The sequence below is a fragment of the Ciconia boyciana genome, chromosome 6 (genome assembly GCF_034638445.1).
Source record: "Ciconia boyciana chromosome 6, ASM3463844v1, whole genome shotgun sequence".
In the NCBI taxonomy this organism is placed as follows: Eukaryota; Metazoa; Chordata; class Aves; order Ciconiiformes; family Ciconiidae; genus Ciconia; species Ciconia boyciana.
The window spans coordinates 20,072,918-20,094,887 of NC_132939.1; the positions used below are offsets into that span (position 1 = coordinate 20,072,918).

Sequence of the window (21,970 nt, forward strand, 5' to 3'; positions counted from 1 at the left end):
CAAGCTAAAAAATTATCCTTTTACTAGTTCTGTGACACTTATTCTTTTCCAGGCCAGGTTCTTTTGTTTTTAATTATTTAGCATGGTTCTGCACAATAGGTAGATGGATAATCTTGTACATGTCATTGTTGAAAAAATTAGCTTTAAAGCACAATTGACAACTCATTTGCTTCATCCTGAGGCAGCAGACTGTCTTTTGCCAGCACTGCTAATGCTTGAATATGTTTTTCCATTCTTCCACTAGTCCCTCCCTTGTACTGATACAGCTGCTCGTGCAGCAGTTCATCAAACCAGATCAGGGAACTAATCTGTCTGAAAAATAACACAAAACCCCACTTTTGTACATTAATATTTATTTTCTGGAACTTAATATTTTTAACTGTGTGAAAGTGGAACAGCAATGTAGTTGAGAGGTCCTTAATCTCTACAGAGACTCTTTATGTTACTGTTCTCCAAAAGCATGATTCATTTCACCTCCAAATTGCAGGTAGGGGTATGCTTTTGCAGTTCCTGGGAGATTCTGTATATCTTGCTTCAAGGTGGCTGTCCAGAGTTAGTATTTGTGGTAAACTGTCAGATTTAGAAATGCCATAATTTTTGTGTTTATTACATCACTAAAACCTTTGTCACCTGTAGTATATTAGCATTTTGATAATGTCTAGGCAGGTTTAACAGAAAGGGACTTTAGCCTCTTCTGAAGAGAATTTAGATATCTCTCTCCTATCTCTCCCTAGGCCTGGCTCTACGTCTTCAAGCCTAGTGACCTAGGGGAGAACAAACATAGGCAGTAATGTGTACTGAAGTTAGAACAGTTTTTTGTTACTATCCTGCTGGAATATGCAGCATAGATGTATCCAGTTGAGCTTTCCTCTAGGTAAATCTGACATCTATGAAGATGAGGTGCTAAGGGCTTTTGTACAGGCTATACAAACCCATATGGAACCCCGAATGCATTTTGAAATACTGTGCTGTAGGCTGGATCTTTTCTGTGTGGCTGTACTGTGCTTTATGCCATGTTAAAATCACAGGTTCTGCTATGGTACAGTCACATCTTTATGCTTTCACTGGCACTTTAAGTTACTTAGACCTGACTTGGAGCTCCTACTCTTTTTTGCTTGAAAGAGGAGGGAAAGCATTCTTCAGTTCACACCCATTGTATTTGAAATAAATGTAGTTTCTGAGGCATAATGCTTTTAGTCTGAGAAAGGATTTGATAAAAAGAATTCGAATCTTTATCGCTTGAATTTGCTTTGATTGGTCTGAGTATATGAAATACAGGATAATACATGGGTTTTTTTCACAATTTTTTGCCTTTACATATAAACACAATTTCCAGCAACATTCCTGTACTGTATTAGCACATTGAGTTTTAATGGCACAGATATCCCAAAGGCTTTGAGGCAGATAATTAGTACAGAGTAGATGTTGATATTTATAAGACTAGAATATGCTTTTCCTTTTATCATGTTAGTGAGTGCCTTTTATCATGTTTAGTGGGTGAGTGCGATAAAGCCTGCTCTCCTCTCTGATGAGATAGGAATGGAATGAGCACGATATCCTGATACTATATGCATGACAATTCAATTACTCTGTGTATTAAGGTTCTACTCTTTCTCTTAATGTAGCTTTTTGTTAGGTAATAGCCTGTTTAGGGTTTTATCCTTAAGTAAGTGTTAAACGATCATTGAAACCTGTCTTGCTTACCAGTCACTGATTTTGTAGTTCTTTCTGTAAGTAAATGGTGGATTTTGTCCCAGTATGTTGTGCCAGTTTACAGTAAAAACATTGAGGATGGTATTGGAAAACAACTGAAGTCATACAGAGTTTTGAATTATCGTGTGGGCATTGTGCCAGGCCCAGTGACAGAGAAAATGTGCTAGGTGGAAACCTTTTCTTACTCACTGTAAGGAGTTTTGTATCCCTTCACCTTAGACATGAATCACAAAGTCAAGAGTGGGGAAAGCATGTTTTGTACATCAGTACTTCAAGCCACTGAAGAATGTGCATTTAACCTTCATAGGATTGTAGGTTAACCTTCACTGAGTTTTGTGTGCCATAGTTTGCTCTTTACAATTACACTAGTCAAAAAGAGAAGGCTGAGAATGAACGTGTACTTTTTCTGACAACCTGTTTCATTTTTACTAACTTGACAGACCTGGTCCGAATTCCCCTCTTCCCTGGGTACAAGCCTGTGTTCAAGTACTGGATCCTGATTCAAAATGGAGGAATAAAATACTTCTAGGGTTGAATTTCTATGGCATGGACTATTCTGCTTTGGGAGCCTCTGGGGAGCCAGTCCTTGGTAGCAGGTAAGACTTCTCTGGATAGTAAGTACTTAGGTATGATATATTCTCACAAAACTCAGAAATTCACAAGTATTCTTGTTTAGAAATAATGGATGTGTTAGTAATATAGAAATGGCAAAAGTGATAAATCTGCACATGAAATAGTAGCTCACCAGTTAGAGTAAGACCTGTAACTTCTCTTCCCTGTACAGAAGTGCAGATAGATGGCACAGTTATCCTGTCAGAACGCCTATGGAAAAATGATTTGTGTAGTTTTCCCTCTTTCCTCTATCCGTGTTTGTACAAGCAGCTTGCCATCTTTGTGTTATAATGTTCTGCAGTGTTCTCTTATGCTCTGTATTGTTTTGGGGGTTCATGCAGATGACCTAAAGGTTGTTTCTCTCTGCTCCTGAAGTTGTTACCAGTTACTTTGAAATTCGATACTGGTTTCAAACAGCAATATGCCACCAAGTTTCTTTTGAGTAGAAAAAGCTGCAATAAGCTCATCTGGAGACAAAAATCTATAATAAGATAAAGGGAAGTATTCCAAAGCCAGCCTGAAATTTTATATTGATTCTCAGAGGAAAATCGTTGTTTTAGTTTTGACTAATAATCACCTATAATAACAGTGAGCTTTGTAGAAACACAGTCAGGGTATAGTACCTCAAGCCAGAAGAAAAAGCGAGAAAAACAGTGTGAATTTGGCAGGAAAATCAGGTTTGTTCAGAAGTTTGTTATTAGTTTATAAAATAGAACCAAGCCAAGTGGAAACAAGCCTAAAGCACAAGAGGCAACTGTTCTCACTTTCACAGGTTACTAAGTTCGTTACACCAGGATATTTCAATATAGTAACAAATTGCTTGTTAGGCCTTGAAATACTATCTGAGGTGGATTGTATAAGGTAAGGGCCTGAATTTTTTTATGTCCATGCCTTCAGTTACACAAACACTTTGTCATCATTGCACTTGCCTCTGCTGTCTTCCTGCTTCACCTTGACTGTTTGCAGGGGTGTAATACTGTAGACACAGTTTTCTCCCAGTGCTGAATTGTGTCTGAATCTGGCTGAATAACAGAAAATGACTACAGGGTGGGGAAAATAAAGCCATTGCCTACAGTGAAAGGTATATAGTGAATATATCAGAAAGGCTTCTGTAAAGTTAGCTGTAGTGGTTAGACAGGAAAAATACTCAATAGTCAAAGCATTGCTGATTTACAAGCCTAATAATACAAGGTCAGTGCAATTAATGTAGCTTTGCTGTAATATTTACAGTTCCTTTTGTGGGTAGGAGTATAGCACTATCTAGCAGAATAAAAGGATCTTGCTTTTTTCTGAACTGCAACTTTTGGAATGAAGTTTCCACTTGAAAACATGCTGCACGACTAGGATGGCAACTACTTTTACTTTTCATAGATTCTTTTGGACTGTATTATAGTATTAATTCATGTTGCTTTTCAATTAATGGCAAAAATATCCTAGCTAAGAGTCATGTATGATTAATCTAACTTTTACTGAAAGAGGCTATGTTTACCTGTGTGTAGGGCACTGGTGCACAGTATGGGACAATATGTTTTATACAGAGAATGGTCCTGTTAACATGTTATTTATTGACAGACCATGATATCTACCAGAAGGAAGGTTCTGGACAAAGTCTTTAAGAAACTTTGAGTTTATACATAAAATACATTAATTTTTCACTGCCTTTAACTTACAATTAAACATCGGTCAATGGTTAAGTTTATTTTTCCAGAAATATATTTTTGAGCATGCACAGTTATGTATTTGTCTTTGCTGTATATGTCGTGTAGTAATGTAGTAGTAAAATAGGTTCAAGGTAAACCAGCTTCAAAGTGGGACAAGCTTCTGACATAAAGAAAACAGAAAAAAGGTTGTTAGTGTAAAATAAGCTTCCTGCCCCTTAATTGGTAACAAGCTGTTTGTAAGGAAGTCCTAGTTTCTAGCAGCTGTGAGTCTTCGAAAACTATCACTATCATATCCAGTTGAATGCCAGAATGGGCACAGCTTGTTCAGAGATGCTCTTCCCTCCTCTCTCCAAAAAACTTCCCTCTTATTCCATTATTAATACTCTGACTAAATCAGGGTTTTTTTGTTCTCTAATAAGACACATGGCTGAGGCTGATCCTATTCCTTCTCATTTTTGTACCTGCTTCATACTACATAAAAAGGCTGCTCAGAATCTCTGTCTAGTGTAGAAGTGGATGGCATGATTATTTATTTTTCTCACCTTGGCTCCTTAGTGAATTTGAACTTCCAGTTTCTTGGTGACTGTAATCCAGTGTTAGTCATGACCTGTAAAAAAGTGTTGAAGATTTGAGTCATGGCTCCTTTAAGGCACCCTCCATATGTTGTAGTGATAGTGATGTTAAGCTAAAGTACTGGTATTAAAATTCAATATCTATTCAGTTAAGTGCAGTATGGTGGGTATGAACTTTTTTGTTGTAGGTTTCTCTTCAGGTTTTTGCATCTGAAATTTATTGCATGTACAGGTCTCCAACATGCCAGTGCTCCTTGGCACACTGTAAGGTGCACACTGTCTTGTTGAAGCATATCCGATGGAACCTGATCCATCTTTAATAAGAGAGCTGGAGAACTGTAAGCTTCAGTGACAAGCTGTATATTCTCAAGATCTTTGATGTAAATGTAGTATGCGCTCAAATTGATTATTAGTGTAGCTTATACATAGGATTACATGCAGAATGCAGAAACCTTTGTTGGTCTCATGTTTGTGTTTTTCTTTAGGATAGGAATTATGTGATGGAAAGAGGCTCTGAATATAGGTAGATTTGATTCACTGAATATTCTTTCAGTCCAGAAGTTCATAAAATAACTTTCAATAGAATTCCTATTTGCATAAATATTATCTGGCACTGTTCTTTTAATTGTAGAATGTAATCTAAAGGTAGAAGTACTTGGTTACCATTTTGCTGAAAAGATATACAACCTTTCCATGTAATATCCTTTTTCCTTCGTACACGCCATGAAAAGTAATATGTGTATGTGCTTGTGTACATATATATATATCAGGATTAGATGAAATGAAAACAATTTTTCTTTTACAGCACAATGTAGTTTGGTTTTGGGTGTTTTTACAGTAGAAACTACAGCTTATATTTGCAGTAACAATGTGTTTGTCTTGCAGCTTGGTCACAAGTATTACTTGTTGATACAATGAGTCAATCTCAGAGATTATAGCACATTCTGGTGCTTTAATCAACCAAGTATGATTGTTGTTTAGCTGCAGGGAAGCTACATTCCTGTGTATATTCAGTTCTGACATAATTTGTATGAAATGCTAAGCCTCAAAGGTGGTGTGCTTGTGATTCCCCAAACACCTCTAGTGCTTCTGGCAATGTTTTCTGCCCTCTGGCTGTCAAGAATCAGGTGCCTGAACTGCTAAGATGCAGTCATTAGAACTAACCACTGTATTAAAATCCTGTCAGAACATAACCATCTGGTGTTGCTGACTTGCTGCTCTAATGATCAGTTTGTTCCAGCATGTCCTCTATTGATACCACAATCTGACAGTATTTCTTCTTCATCTTGAAAGTGTATGTCTTGGGTAAATAATTTTTGATTATACCCTGAAGCTTAAGAAACTGTTTAGCCTTTCTGCAGAATCTTTACCTTTGAGTCCTTTTTGAGACCTGTAGTAGATCAGCAAGCCCCTCAATCTCATGAGCTTTTTAATTCCAACGTAATTTTTTTGCCTTTACCTATCTGCTCTTCAGAATCTCTCTTAATCATTGGAACATTATATTTCAGTTGCAGTAATACCCATTGTTTTCTTTTGCCTTCTCATGGGAGGTTAGACAGGAGTGCAGTGGTGTTTTCCATTCCGTGCTGTCTTAAATATGTAGCCTTTATGACCTGGACCAAAAGAGAACTGATAAACTTCCTTGTTAGCTGTGAATTAAAAGCAATATAAATCAAAGGCTATCATGTCATTTTCTATGACAAGGTGACCCGCCTAGTAGATGAGGGAAAGGCTGTGGATGTTGTCTATCTAGACTTCAGTAAAGCCTTTGACACGGTTTCCCACAGCATTCTCCTGGAGAAACTGGCTGCTCATGGCTTGGATGGGTGTACTCTTTGCTGGATAAAGAACTGGCTGGATGGCCAGGCCCAAAGAGTGGTGGTGAATGGAGTTTACTCCAGTTGGCGGCTGGTCATAAGTGGTGTCCCCCAGGGCTCTGTGTTGGGGCCAGTTCTGTTTAATGTCTTTATCAGTGATCTGGATGAAGGGATCGAGTGCACCCTCAGTAAGTTTGCAGATGACACCAAGTTGTGCGGGAGTGTTGATCTGCTTGAGGGTAGGAAGGCTCTACAGAGGGACCTGGACAGGCTGGATCGATGGGCCGAGGTCAATTGTATGAGGTTCAACAAGGCCAAGTGCAAGGTCCTGCACTTGGGCCACAACAACCCCATGCAACGCTACAGGCTTGGGGAAGAGTGCCTGGAAAGCTGCCTGGAGGAAAAGGACCTTGGGGTGTTGGTTGACAGCCGCCTGAATATGAGTCAGCAGTGTGCCCAGGGGGCCAAGAAGGCCAATGGCATCCTGGCTTGTATCAGAAATAGCGTGGCCGGCAGGACTAGGGAAGCGATCGTGCCCCTGTACTTGGTACTAGTGAGGCCGCACCTTGAATACTGTGTTCAGTTTTGGGCCCCTCACTACAAGAGAGACATTGGACACACTCCAGCACCTCAAAGAAGGGCAATGAAGCTGGTGAAGGGTCTAGAGAACAAGTCTTATGAGGAGCAGCTGAGGGAACTGGGGTTGTTTAGCCTGGAGAAAAGGAGGCTGAGGGGAGACCTTATTGCTCTCTACAACTACCTGAGAGGAGGTTGTAGCGAGGTGGGGGTCGGTCTCTTCTCCTAGGTAACGAGTGATAGGACAAGAGGAAATGGCCTCAAGTTGCGCCAGGGGAGGTTTAGACTGAATATTAGGAAATTTTACTTCCCTGAAAGGGTTATCAAGCATTGGAACAGGCTGCCCAGGGAAGTGGTTGAGTTGCCATCCCTGGAAGTATTTAAAAGACGTTTGGATGAGGTGCTTATGGACATGGTGTAGTGGTGGTCTTGGTAGTGTTAGGTTTACGGTTGGACTCGATGATCTTAAAGGTCTTTTCCAACCTATACGATTCTGTGATTCTATGTGGCAATGGTGCCACTTACGTTTAATATATCAGCCTTACTTATTGAGCACATCCCTGCTAAGTTTAATGTGTTAAGGACATTTTGTCCTTTTTTTTGTTTGTGTAGAGCTGAAAGAAGGAAGATACATCTCTGATGTTCCACCTGGCTGTATATAACTTTTGAATATATTCTGCATCCAAGCTCCTCTTGTTCCAAATGTAGTTGTTGAAAATAGATATGTATATAACTCTATTGTTGTGAGACAATGCTGTGTGTGCTTACCTTTTATTTAAAGGAATCTGAATAGGGATTTTTATGTTAATTTTTAAACACTTAAGAAGATTGATATAATAAATTGCCAGTTGAAGCAAGGGAGAAACTAATTCGACAATGCATTGTGCTATTCAGAGATAGAAAATAAGATGTTTTGCAAGCTATGTGAAGATGTAGAGTTCTACTGAGAATTTTATTGGCTGCCTGCCATTCTGTAAATAGCAAGTAATAAAAAGTGGTACTTAGAAATAGTTAGATGTGAGATTTTTCCCTGAATTACCATGGCAGTGTCTTTATTAGCAGCAATTCCAGAAGATTTGGGCCAACTGTGACTCATGATTTTGTCTTACAGAAGGCAGCAAAAAACTTGTGCAAGGGAGACTTTTACTCTTCAAGCTTCAAGGCTTTTACAACATTTCTCTTCATGCTGTAATTCTCTCAGGATTTCCATTACTTCCCTGCAGACCAGGATTCTGTCTCCTGATTTAATCCATTTTGCTCATAGTTTATGTGACATTAGGGAGATACTAATATGTCAAAAAAACCCCAACGGGTGGACCAATTAGCTCTGTAGGACTGAACATCCTCTTGATCTGTTGTCCACCTCTGCGCTTCATTGGAGAAACAGTTAAGCTCTTTCTTCTTAAATTGTACTGCTGGGTTAGATGGTAAAATCATGTCAGTGATAGGAGGAAGTTACAATTGGGCCTGGAATTGGAAAGAAGTTATTTCTATATTACAAATGTCTAAATAATTCAGGAGTGTTTCAAGAGGTTTATTCTATTAAATTCCCTTTGGGATATTCTGTTATGTGTGGCTTCCATGGTATATCTGTCCCTTCTACCCTTTAGGAATGGAAGGTGAGGGTGAGCTGTTAGCTGAAAGACTAGCTAATTCATATAAAGTAGACAGAACATCTTGCGAAGTAAAGGTATTACTGTATTTCAACTTTCCCAAGTTGTAAATATGATGTTAAATAAAAAAGCTGTTATAATTGGATTTTATGAAAAACACAGAGGTGGCTTGTTGTTTATTAGGCAAATAGTTGGTTCTGAAGTTGAGTTGTACAATGGCATATTGGCTGTGGCTCAGCATGTATATCTCTGCATCTGTTTTAAAAGGAATGTAGTCAGTTGTGACGTACATTTTAAATGGTGCGCATATGGCTGTGAAATGTGCTCTTCTGTCTCTCAGGATCTTTTTTAATAGTAAATTTGCTACAGGCAATATTTAGGCAGTCAAATGTTGACAAAATAATAATGATATAGTTCTTTACTGTCTTGCTGTACTCTAACCATTAGAAGATAGCATGACAGAATTGGGAAAAATACTTTCGTGGTTTAAAACAAAGGGAAGAGCCAGAAACCTTTACTGTAAATTAAACTTATGTTCATAGATTTGCATGTGGGTGTCTGCACTCAGTGTAAATTGAAGTGAAAGAAACTCATTGCTTTGGAAGCCTTATTTGGGCTTGAGATCACTAGTGATGGACCTAAAACCAATACTAGCCCTGACTGAATCTTCAAATATGTGGTGATTAACAAACAACACAGAACAGGTAACACTGTGTGTGTATCCAGATTCTTCTCCTTCCCTTAGCTCCCATTGCCCCATCCTCTCTCATGCTCAGTGCTGAAAGAATAATGATTAATTTTTGCCTGGTGTTGAGTATCTTGTGGGGGACAGTCATTGTGTTCAGTTCCATTGCAAATCAGTTGGGGATGAGTGTGAAAAGGGCCTCTGAAAATGCTTGGTGTCTTTATATGAGTTAGCCTAGAGCTGGCTAAGTGCACTGTGCTGACTTGTTGGATCGTGTGCAGTATGGATTCCTCTGGGAAGCTTCTGATTCTGAAAGCATGAAGTCGTCCTCTTTTTGAGCCTAAAGGCAGCAACCTGGATGAAGTTTATCAGTCACCCTGGGACCTAGCCACCACTGACAGGGATGCATGGACTAAAGTGTTGGCTCCAGGCAGCTGGATATTCTTCTCTTATTTCTAACCTGGGAGAGTTACATCCTGGGAAAAAGTTACCTGAGAAAAATACATCCTGGGGTTTTGGTTTGTTTGTGGTTTAAATTCGTTTTGTTTTTCTTGGTGTGTGGTGTTGTCCTATTCCCCCCCTGACTGTTTTATGTCAAAGTTACTTCCCCCATTGGTCTTGATTATGTGGACCACTTTTTTGTTGATTAGTGTGTCTGATGATTGAAAAATTGGGCTGGCTTGAAGAATAATGGAATACATATTTCTGAATACAGATACTGTAAGACAGGGCTTGTTTATCTTGCAACTTAAATAGAGCCAGACTCTGATTGTCTATTCTCTTTACTAGAAAATCGACCGAGATGAGATAATTTGTATTTTGTTGAAGGAGGGGCATTGTTTGATGTATAGTGTATGCTTGGGTTTTTTAACAGGCTTTTCTTTTAAGCCTTAAAAGTTGGAGTTTTTCTCTGCTTGGAGTTTTTCTAATCTTAAACTGATCTTGCAATCCTCATTACCTAATTTTAGCATTAGTCCGTTCAGTGAATTGAATTGCCATGATTGTTGGGAAAGCAGTCAGAATTAAAACCAAGATATGACTTTTTATAGGCCTGTTGAAACTAGTCTGAATATCATCAGTGTAGATTTAAAAGTTGGAATGAACTTTCTTGGTAACTCAAATATAATTTCAGTTGGTTGAATTTATAGGAAGACAATTATATACTCCTTCATTTGCTAAAGAGCACCACTTTCAAAGCTTTATTTAGCAAGCTCTGAAACTTAGGGTAATCCTGATAAAGCACAGTTCTTTGCGTTTTTTTGTAATCCGCTGAAGTCATGTCTTCATTACTTGGAGATGTGTATGCTGTTAAGCAGGCTGGCACGAAAATGGTGCTGGGGACCCAGTGCTTACACAATGAGGCTTTGGGGCTTTTTTTTCTTTGGGATGACTCTAGTCTGGTCCTATGGACTGAAAATCATTAGGAGTTAGAGTGCCTCTTCTGCTGTTGTTTCATCAAAAAAAAAAAAAAAGCATCCATTTCATGCACTCTGAGACTGCTCCATGATGCAGACCAAAGCATGGTGTTAGTTTTTCTTGTAAAATCTCAATCTTGGTGGGAACTGGAAGTTTGATGGGGGCAGAATCATAAAATTTAAATGCCTCCTTTCATTTTGACATGATGCTTTTAAACAGTACAATTAAAAAAAAAAAAGGTAAAGTTACAAAACGTATTGATTACTCTTTGCATAAGGCAGTGGAAAAACGTCTGTAAAAATATTTCAACATTTCTCAAGGCCGTTTTTTGTGCACAGTTGTTTCAGAGGGCAAGAATAAATGTGCATGTTTATTACAATTCTAGAGAAAAGCAGCTATCGTAAGTATGCAGAGTGATCTAATTCCTGATGGAAGGACTTGATAACTGAGTCAAGAGCCAGTGTGGAAATATGTAAGACTTAAGAATAGGCTTCAAGCCTTGAAGTAATACTTACAGAAAATAGTAATGAAGCATATAGCTACAGAGTCTTTGAAATAATAGAACTGCAAGTATGTTCCACAACATTAACAGCTTTTGATTTGTGCAAACAGCTTGTTTACACTTGGAGTTATACAGCAGGTGATTGAATGAGGTTTCTGCTGATAACATTCAGTAGCAGTATAAGGTCCAATAAATTATTTCTTTACATTTTTATGAGATATTTCAGTATATTATTAACACTAGGAAGTAGAGGGAGGTGGGTTTTTTCCCCCTAAATTAGTTCATGCCTGTTTTAGGAAAATGGATTTAGAAATGTTGAGTAATAAATTTTAGCTGAAATAGTTTTTTGATTTTGTGCTCTAAAAATAGGAGAGTTGCATTTCAGAATGTTACTAGAATGTAGTGCTGTTCATAGCTCAAATGGAAATCAAGGCAGATTCTGATACTTTATCTACTTTTAGGAAAAAAATACGGTATTATGAAAATTATTACAAATTAGTTACTTGGCAACTCAATGAAATTTACAAGATTATGCCCAAAATATATCTATATATCCTAAATAGTTACCTCTTTCTGACAGTTTTATGTATGTCATTTCCAGGTTTAAATCAAATGTTGGTTTTGTTACCCTATTTTAGAAAGAAACTGTCTTTGAGAAAACTAAAAATCTCTCCATATACCACATCTTTGTAAACCTTTTGCAAATAGCTTCTGCCTTTTGTTATTTACCTGCCCTTAAGGTTGTGGAGGGAAAAGAAAATTCCTCTAGAATGGTATTTCATGTAAAGTTCAAGGTAGCTGTATTGCGAGGCTTAGAGCAGGTATGTACACTTCCCTGTTTGTGAGTGAGGATGTTGATCGGGTGAGAGTGTTAAAATGGAGTCTGCAAGTTCTGTGACCCAGGTTCTGTAAGGCTGGGGATAGTCCTACTGCCAACCTCAAATACACGGTGGAGGTGTAGATGGCAGGTGGTGCTTGCAGTCTTGGATATAAAATTATCTACTGCAATGGTTAAAACCCAGAGGAGGTCATCTTGTCATTAGTGTTTCCTTGTATTTACCAAAATTTAAAGACATCAGTATTTTACAAGATGAATTTTTTCCTGTTTGAGTGAAAGCTTTGAGTCCCAGTATTTATTTTCTTAAGGTGGTTCCAGCTGACGAGTAGTTGTGTGTTAGAGGTCTGTGCTTAATATGCTGATCACTTGGAGCCATAAACCTGGAAAGGTAAAAGTCAATGAAGCTGTCACTTTCCACATTCTTGCACTGCTTTGACTTAGTTTTAATGGATTTAGATATAGTTACATTTCACTGAATTCTACGTTTTATAGTAATGAGGCACTAGACAGCTTGAGAAAACTCAATATAGTTGTGGAATATATTTTAGTATTGACAGTGTGAGTGAAGTTATAATTGCTATTGGGAAGAATAACCTATAGAATTGGTCCTAGATTTTAGCATTTGTGGATTATGAGCATATGGAGAGAACTCAGAGACATGCATGCTTAGGGAGACCTTTATGTACCAAACATTGGAAACTAATATGATCATGGCAAACTGGCATTGCGGAGCCCTCATTACCTAGTGAATACATGATGAAAACATCATGGGGAGCGTAGTGTCTCTGCAATTAACACTGATGTTTTGAATTATGAGTACGGTATAGATGTCTCATATCACCTTGATTGCTGCTTACTTACAAATTAAAAATCTAGTTTCCTCTGTATTGGAATCGCGCTGTTTTTAACAATTTGTTGGGTTTTGGGTTTGGGTTTGTTTTGTTGGTTTTTTTTTGACATTAAGCCTTAGCTGGGTCCAGGCATTCCGAAGTGTTTAGTTTACCCTGGTTTTGCTTCTGTACTTGAGTTTGCATATTGAAGGCCTCCTGAACAATTTTCTTTTTGCTGATGTATGTATCCTTGGGAAAATGAATTTGAAGATGGGGAATGCGTAAAATAGTTAAAGGTGAATGGTAAATTGTTTGTAATTTGTAATTACTCTTACGTTTGACCCTGGAAACCAATATTATAAGCATCTCTATGTGTAAAGTGGATATCATATTGCAAAGGTTTAAATCTTAAGTGTCAGTGTCTCCGTAAGCCTTCCTTGAAGATGCCAATTAAGGTTTTTAGAACTATGAGATAAGGGCAGCAGACACAGTGCTTCCATTTAAAAGCATAGCCAAGTATAGCAGTATTTGTGTGATACTTATTCTTGAGTATGATTGTTTCTAAATAAGAAAATTTTTGCTGTTCTTTTTATTCTTCCACACAATATAATAATGAAAGAAAACTGATCAGTCTGGTGATGGAAACTGTCAACCAAAGCCAGCTTTGTCTTAAGAAAACCAATTAAAATTTGAGTCAGGAGAAACTAAGGTACTTGATAAGTGTAAAGTAAACGTAGTCTCTCCCCAGATTAAAAAAAAAAAAAGCCCTGTACCACTGGTGGTAATATGTCAAGCTTACAGAGAGCCCCACCAATAAATTTCAATCAGATCTGAAAACCTCTCCAAAAATGAAGAGTTTTCTTTCTGCTCTTTATCCCTAGAGTCTTCCTTGAGAAAATCTATAAAGGGAATATTAAGATACGCCGGGAACCCTATAGTTGACTGGCAGCATTTATTTAGCAAATGTATTCAGAATAATTGAAAATCTGTGAGTTTTTAAAGCAAAAATCTGATATTGAATCATGAGCTTGTCTCAAGTAAAACACTGATAATTTGCAAAGAAACCATTTGCCATTAGTCTTTTGTGAAATGGTCATTATCAAGCTGCATAATAAAGGAGTGATGGCATGCATTAGTACATACAGTAAGATTTTCCAGGATAAGTAATATTTTGTTAGAATCTGTTTTATAGTACTGTGAGAAAGAGATGTACAAATAGGAGTGTATTAGGAACATAAACTTAAAATCTTCAAGTGCATTAGTAGATAGATGTAAGCAGTAGGGGGTCAGTGGCAACAGGTGAAAATTTGTTCTGAAGGACTTCTCAGTAATCTTGTACTTGAGTAGGAAAAGTGATCTTTTAGCTGCAGTAAGGAAAAGTAAATGTCTTCAAAAATAGTAGTAATTTTGGAGCATGGAAAAAATTCTGTTTTCTAGAGCTGACATGGAGCCATTTGTTTCAAATGACATTAATATACATATTTTGACATGTGCTGTTCAGAATTACATTCTAAATAATCTCTTTTCCATTCACTTTCTCCAAGGTCAGTACAGGTAGTTACTAGAATTCCCTTCTTAGCAATGGACACAATCTAAGATCACCTTCTCTGCTACATGTTGACAGCTTCTCATTTGAAATTAGTGTTTCTGTTCACATGGATCTGATGGGAAGTTTTCTTTGCAGTTTTAACACTGTTATTTCTGTACATTCTGTGTAGAAAAACCACTGAAGCAGTCTAGTGTAATTCACTCTAGTACCTATAGAGGGTTTAAAATTTTAAGAATGGGTTACTTCCAAAATTTTTTTTTCCTACCTCCTTAGTATCCTATATTCCAAAATGTTCTCACAGACCACTAGGGGAGTAGTAGTTAATCTAGGCCATATTTTCTGCGTGGCTGTTTATTTTGACCACTGTTCTGAATGTTTTTTGGATTCTGACATTTATCTGCTGTTTAAGTGTCTGTTCCTCCTTGCATGAGTTTGGAAATCTCTGCAATTAAAATGTTGTGGCAGCTTTAATTTCTTTGGTATCTGAATTTTAGTAATAGGATGTTTCTTGAGCTGAAAATTTTTAAAAAGCTACTGAACTTTTTGTTCACAGGATAAATTTATTTTCAGAGCTTATTTTCACATTAAATTTTCAGCTTGAAAGCTTTGTTTTGATTGTTATTAGGAACAAGAAACACACTTTAACATTTATCTATTTTAGCATACTTTACGCATAAAGCCTGCAGCTCAGATAATCCACATCTGTTGAAAAACTACTGGTTCATAAAAATGAGTCCTCAGCCAGCACAAAATCAGGCATAAAGGCAAGAAGAGTAATGGGAGAGAGAAGGCTTTTGAAATTAACCTTCCCTCATTTATATAAATGCATAATGTGAAAAATTCTGGTATATTTATTTATTCATTCAGTACTATTATGTCAGTTTTAAAGCTGATTTTACTTTCCACAGTCTAATTGTATTCTCTGGTAGCCAGTAATAGATACGTTGAACTAGCAATATTTATAGAAATATGGGAAAAAAAATCCTTGCAGAAGTAAGTCTGAGTCATATTTAAAAAAAAAAAGTAGGTTGACTGTTTCTACGCAGGTGCTGGGCCTTGAAGAAAGAAATAAAAACCATAAAATTGCAGCATAAGTGATAGAATTATCTACTTATTTACTGCAAAATGCTCAAATATTGAATTTAACTTCTTTATAGAGCTGCTCATTTCAGTATCTGGAGCAATGATTTTCTGTATGTAATCTTTCATAGCTGTTAAAGGTTGGAGCATCTTGCCGTTTAATATGATTATCTTATTAAGGATGCATAAAACCCAAGTAGTTTTAGTATTAGGATATTAGGTGTAACATACATTGTGGATGACCATGTTATAATGCTCTAGTGTAATGGCACAAAATGTCCTCAGTTTCCCTTGCTGTCTGTCTTTTTAGTTTTTTGCCATTTTAATCATTGTAATGCACTGATTACTTTTCTGTAGCCATGTTTCCAAGTTTAATAGTATAATAAAGCAATCATTGATCAATGTAATCTTTATCTGGAATTATTGTTCTACTGTTTTAACAAAAATGAACAGCTTCAAATAGTCAATTTGTCCTGAAGTAGCCATCTAATTTAAGAGATGCATTTGTGACCTTTGACTAGAACTTTCAAATCCCATCGCCTGAAGCTATGCTTTTAACTAGATGACCTGCCTTGCCTTTTGCACCTCCAATGAACAGTTTCTATTTATGTTTAAATACAGCTTTTATTATTCTAAGTTGAAGCCATCCTTTAAACAACCTGACCTTGTGACATACGACTTTCCACCTTCAGAATGGTTTTTTTGCTGGGACTGTCGGACTGAGGCCTGCGTCTTTCACTACTGGCTACTGTCAACATGGTATCTGAGGAGAACAGTGCAGTGTAAATGTTTTCCTTTTCTTTGTCTGTATTTTTGCTAAATCTGTATTTCCAGTCAATATGCCTGATAACTAATGGTGCTATGTCAGGGGGGAACAAAGCCCCCCATACCCTCCAAAGCAAACTGTAATATAAGACTAGAACTGTTCTGGAGTTTGGAAAGGAAATGATAGGAAAGCTTATTCAAAACAGACATCTGTGGAGAGAGACCATTGTTCCTTTGGCTAGCAAAATAAAAATTCAAGGTTATGTTTCTGAAGGGAAAGGAAAGGAATATGATGGTAAAAGGCAGAATTTTTAATAGAACTAAAACTGCTCTTTTTCAGGTTTTTTCTCAATTCTGCTGTTGACTTCACTGTGAAACCGTAGCAGTTTATTTAACCTCTTCCCCTTTATTTGAACTATCAGAAAAGCAAAGGTGTATGTATTTTAGTTCTAGGAGTATTGCCGGTAAGAGATCTGCGTTTGAACTTTGGCAAATATTGAGATTTTTAGTACAGATGGAATTTATTTCAATATGCAGTTTGTGCTTTTTCAGCAATTCTGTATCTAAAATTGAAAAGATACCACTTAACATAAAAAGACTGTGGTACATTGTTCAGAGCAATGGTGAATATAGGTAATGCAAAATTGAACAACACTGGGCGGTAATAGTATAATAAATACTTGGGTGTCAGCTAGAGACCTTAACTGGGCTATGCTTGTGTTGTGTTTTGTTTGGGTTTTTCTGAGGTGTTAGAAGTAACATCCAGTCTTTTCACTGAAAGCAAAGATGTGTTGTGCCTTACCCAATAATAGCTTTTCGTATTTTCCAGTTTCCTGAATTATTTTAATCATATACATTTCATCAGTTATTTAACGAGTCCTAGGCATTATCTCTTGTTCTTCTTGATTCCTGATTCCTCTGATTTCTCTTAAAGGCTCTTCCTATTACCCTCACTTACTGCCTTGTATCCTGCACCTTCAGACTCTTGATAGTTGTTTGTCTTAGTTTCTTGCTAAATATAATCTTCATGAATGGAGTCGCTTTGCTTTGTTTCTCCAGACAAATTGTCTGGAGGATAGATTTTTGACATGGAGAAAAAATGGCAAATGTGGAGTCTATTAAACAAGCAAAATCCTCCACCAGGATTGCTGGAAAGTCGGGGAAAAAAAATAATTCACTCTCATGGGAAATAAACTGAACTTTTGCTTCCTAAACATGTTTTGTACTAACAGTGGTTCAGGTAAATAATTTTTATCATGCAATTGACAGTGCAAGAGTCATCTCATGAAATGAGCCAGAGAACTCAGCCTTTCTCCAGCCCTCCAGTGGATAACAATTCTGTCCTTTGTTTCCTTCTCTTTATGGTTGCCAGAGCTACTGGGAGAGAATAAATAAAGGGAAGTCATAGAATATTCTGCCTTATTTGATAGCCTGCAGAAGGGGAGCCTTTTTAACAATTTTTTACAACCTTTAAAAGAATGAAATAAGTTTAGAGTTTAGCCAGTGAGTTGCTTTATTGTGGGGTTTTTTTGGCCTTCATTAAGAATAATCCTAGAATATTGTGTAACAAGGGATCTTGGTTTGGATTTTGAAAATGTGTTTTTGAAAATGTTGACATTTGCTTTCTCTTCCTTCACAATATTAACTGGCAGCATTTTCCTCCATTATAGCTAAACAAGGAAGGTCATTTTATAGTGTCCTCTTTGTAGAAGAAGAAGATTGTCTCAAAACTATATGTTCAAGGATAGTCTGGGGATGTTATAATATTTTCATCTACTTTGAAATGGCTTTGAGAAGATTCCAAATTATTTGCCATTTTTTCCCCCCTATGTTAGTGTACAGAGTAAAAGTTTTGAATGTTGCCCATTCAAGAAAGAATAATCTTTGTCAGAGAAAGATATATGGATACTGTCTTGTAGCACTACCAGAGGCCCATTGAAATGGGTTTCTTCTATGATGGAAACAAATAACAGTCCAATAACATTATTAGTGCTGTAAATCTCATACTTGCCATGTTATTCTATTTAGGCTTGTTGTTTGATGTGTGATTTTTCAGCTGTTTATTCAAGATCTTTAATACTTCTACTACATATTTTTAATGTATATGTTCACCTCATGGAAAGTTCACCATACCCATGCATGATCTCTTATCCTACATGGTGCTAAAGCATATTTTTAAGAAGTGATTCTGTTTATAATTCCAAATTCTAAATAATTTACAAACTTTGACACAACAAAATAAAAAGTTCTCAAATAAGAATGCTTCAAGCTGGTATTGAGTGTGTTGTTTTCAGACCAGCTTAAACCTTCTCCCAGTGTTGCAGCACCAAAAAGGGGCATTCCTGGTGCCAGAGTTAGAATTTACTGAACCCAAATAAGGAACCAGAGTTCCCAAGATGTGAATTAGATTAACATCTGAAATTCAACTCGAGATCTGGTGAGGGGAGCAGAAGAACATGTTAATCGTAAAATAAATCAGAAATATAAATCAAATATTTGAAGTATTACAGGACTTTTGATCACCTTGACCTGCTTGTATTGAAAAATTTATTTTAGGCAAGAACAAACTTTAAATGAAGTTAAGCAGAGAGGGATGCTAATCATTCACAATTGCATGGTAGAAATATAACAGTGTTTGTTATATTCAGCTGCTGTATATATTGTGTGTGTATATATATATAGCAGTAAAGATAGCTGAATAACTTGCATAAAATGTATTTATTTACCCATGTTATGGCACTGTTAAATTGCAGAATTGTGCTTCCAATTGCTAGGAAATATAAAATATATAAAAACAAATTCCAAGTATTCATTAGTCTGCAAAAAAAATGGCTGTTTTGAGGCCAGAGCTAAAGTAAATTATGTATTGAGATGCCAAGGAGTGGTTTTTGAACTAGCAATGAAAAACAATATCTCTTTACAAACTGCTTGAAGTTTCACTGAGTACTATTTGCTTTTGAGGTGTGAATGCATGTGTTGTGTATATATATATATTAGCGTTCAAATACATTGTTTGGTTTTACTTTGATAAATTTCATATCTTGAATATTCTACGCTCAGTCATCCAAATTATTACTATTTTTCTTAATTTCTTAAGAAAATAAGTTTTATGACTCATGTTGTCTCTGCTGGTCAGCTTGTCCATGCAGTTGTTCTCTGCAGTGCCTCTTGGATATATGAACTACTTTAAAACAAATTTGACAAAGACTGAAGTTCTCAAAGATATGAAAACTTTTCTGAATGTAGGTGGCTTAGCAGAGCTGTAAATTTTAAGATATGGTTCTGAAGAGACTAAGCCTCCCTACCATAACCTGGTTGCCAGAGAAATCCATGTAAAGCTCAACTAGGAAAAGTTTGCATTTGATAAGGTAGAGGGAAATCCAGCTAGAGATAGGAAATGAGATTTCATGAGTTGTGCTGTGCATGGAATTGCTTGCTGTAACTGTAGACCTTGATGTTTTGGGGGGAGAAAAGTTGTAGGAAACTTCACTGTTTTCAGTACTTAAGGTCTGCTTCTGTCTGCTGTGAACTGTGTACTTAGTTGGGCTAGAGTAGATTATGTCTGTGCATTTCTTGCTGTGATTCTTTGGATGTGGATTGCATGGAATATTGCAACAGCTTTTTGACGGGTAGACTTGGCTGGTGGGATGCTTTCTGCTTGACCGTACATAAATTTGAGGGGAAAAAAATCCTGATTTGCTTTGCGCTGATCTGAGACTCAAAAAGATGATAGAAATGTATTTGTTGTCCAATTGCACAGCAAGCAATATTTTGCTGGAAACAAGGCATGTAAACTTTTGTTTTCTTAATACTACTTAAACTGACAGGAATGATTCCCAAATCTGCAAGCCTGTCTAAATGGTAACTGGTGTCAGTAATCACATTTAAGACCTCCGAAACCTCCTTTATTAGCTGCTGTATCAGATACAGACTTCATCTTTCAATGGCTATCATTAACTTGTTCTGTCTCCTGAGGAAGAGAGTCCTTACATGTTATTTCTGTCAGCTCTTCCTGGTACTCAAGCTGAGCAGAATTAGTTTATCCATGTGAAAGTTTCAACAGTGAATAAAAACAAAATCTTACTCAGTATTAACAATTCTGCTCAAAACAAGCCAAGTTTATTTCACAAAGCTGTTTTTAAATTATAAAGCTTGTTAATGTACTATTACTCTCACGCTTGGGAACTAAGTCTTTAAAATGGCTTATTTCATAGCTGCAAATGTATTTGATAGATACAGATGTAATATTAGGTAGATATAATCAGTATATTTCAGAAGAAACATTTCAAATTTATGCTTGCCTTTTGTTTTTCTCTTGCATTGGTAGTGCTGGTCTTATTTCATTTTTCTCTCAAGCACTAAGTTTTGCTTTTCTTCTTATAGTCTTTCATCTTTAAAGCCCACCAAAAACTTAAAAAAATAATTTCTGAATAGAGCAAGATAATTTTTGCCAGACTTCTATCATACATTATTTGCACTGCAGTAACAAGTAGGAAACCCAGATGTGGACTCCATAAGCACAGTACAAATTAAAAATGCGCTGTCTCACCCTTAGTGATTTCAGTCCTCTATAGATGCTTCATTAACCCTAAGTAATCTTTCAACTAGTTTCATTATTTTTTCCACAAGGTCTCTGCCTTACATGACTGCAAACTGTTACTGGATTTTACATTCCTTAAGGAAAGAATTTGGAAAAAGTTGAGTTTTTTGGGGAAACAAAAAAACAGGAAAAGGAAGATTGAAAAAGGTATTCTCGTCACATTTAAATGCCAGGTAGACGAAGGGAGTCGTCAGTGAAGAATGGTATGTAGCTAGGTTACATCATTTCTATTTATCAAAGATACTGTTCTCGGAGAACTAAGGCTATTGATGTAGTAGGTAGTTTTCTGGGAAACAGGTAAAAAGTGGTAATCCTTTTGTCTCAGGCTACTGTATTCACCCTTCTTTTTTTTCTTTTTTTTTTTCCTTCTTCCTTTCAAAACTGTTTGACAGATGCTAAGGTTAATGAATTTTAATTTTAATTAGGCCTTTTGCTTGTGTTGCTGACAGTTTCTTCTATACCACAGGGACCTTTCTTTTCCAACTCACTTCACGTTTCAGTAAGAATTGGATCATCTGATGGAAACTTCTTCATGAATAACTGAACTCAACTGTAACACAGCCAAACACTGTCAGAGCTGAATCCCAGTCTTGTGTTTTACTGTGGTATGAGAGATTAGATTCATTAACCTCTCATTAGAAACATATCAATGCTAAAATCCCACAGTATGCTAGATTCAGCCTATTAGAAATCCCAAAAGGCCAGTTAATGTAAAAGAATTAACATTTCTTATTCCTGAAGTTAATAGTAGATTCCTCTTTTGGCTCCATTCCGTTTAATTGATATAGTAACTTGTTAGGTGCTTTTTCCTTTAGAATTAGCAGAAACTTTATTAATCCAGACCCAACTGTTTGATAAAAAAGCTTTTATCATAGCGGAAATACGAACGCTTGCAGTATAAAAATGTTTGTTTCATTATTACATTTTCTGCATGTATGTATAGAGAGTATTGCATGTTTAGAATATGGTATATATTTTACCTATAAATATAATAACACTTGCAAGAGTTATCTCTGTACCAGTAATATCTTAACTTAGGCAGAACTTGCTATTTATAGAAAGATATTAAATCCTATTTGAGCAGATCCAAATGCATCCAGATATTAAAGCACTGGGTTGAATTCCAGGTAGAGTTCAGAGT

At 36.6% G+C, this 21,970-nt stretch overlaps 1 protein-coding gene across 6 annotated transcripts in view; it reads left to right on the plus strand.

Moving 5' to 3' along the window:
* CHID1 (chitinase domain containing 1) overlaps positions 1–21,970 on the plus strand; it is a 131,384-nt gene that overhangs the window by 52,198 nt on the left and 57,216 nt on the right. For all 6 annotated transcript variants that reach the window (XM_072865652.1, XM_072865655.1, XM_072865656.1 and 3 more), the window contains one exon: positions 2,154–2,309. In XM_072865652.1, the coding sequence (XP_072721753.1) occupies positions 2,154–2,309 (156 nt within the window). The remainder of the gene's footprint in view (positions 1–2,153; positions 2,310–21,970) is intronic.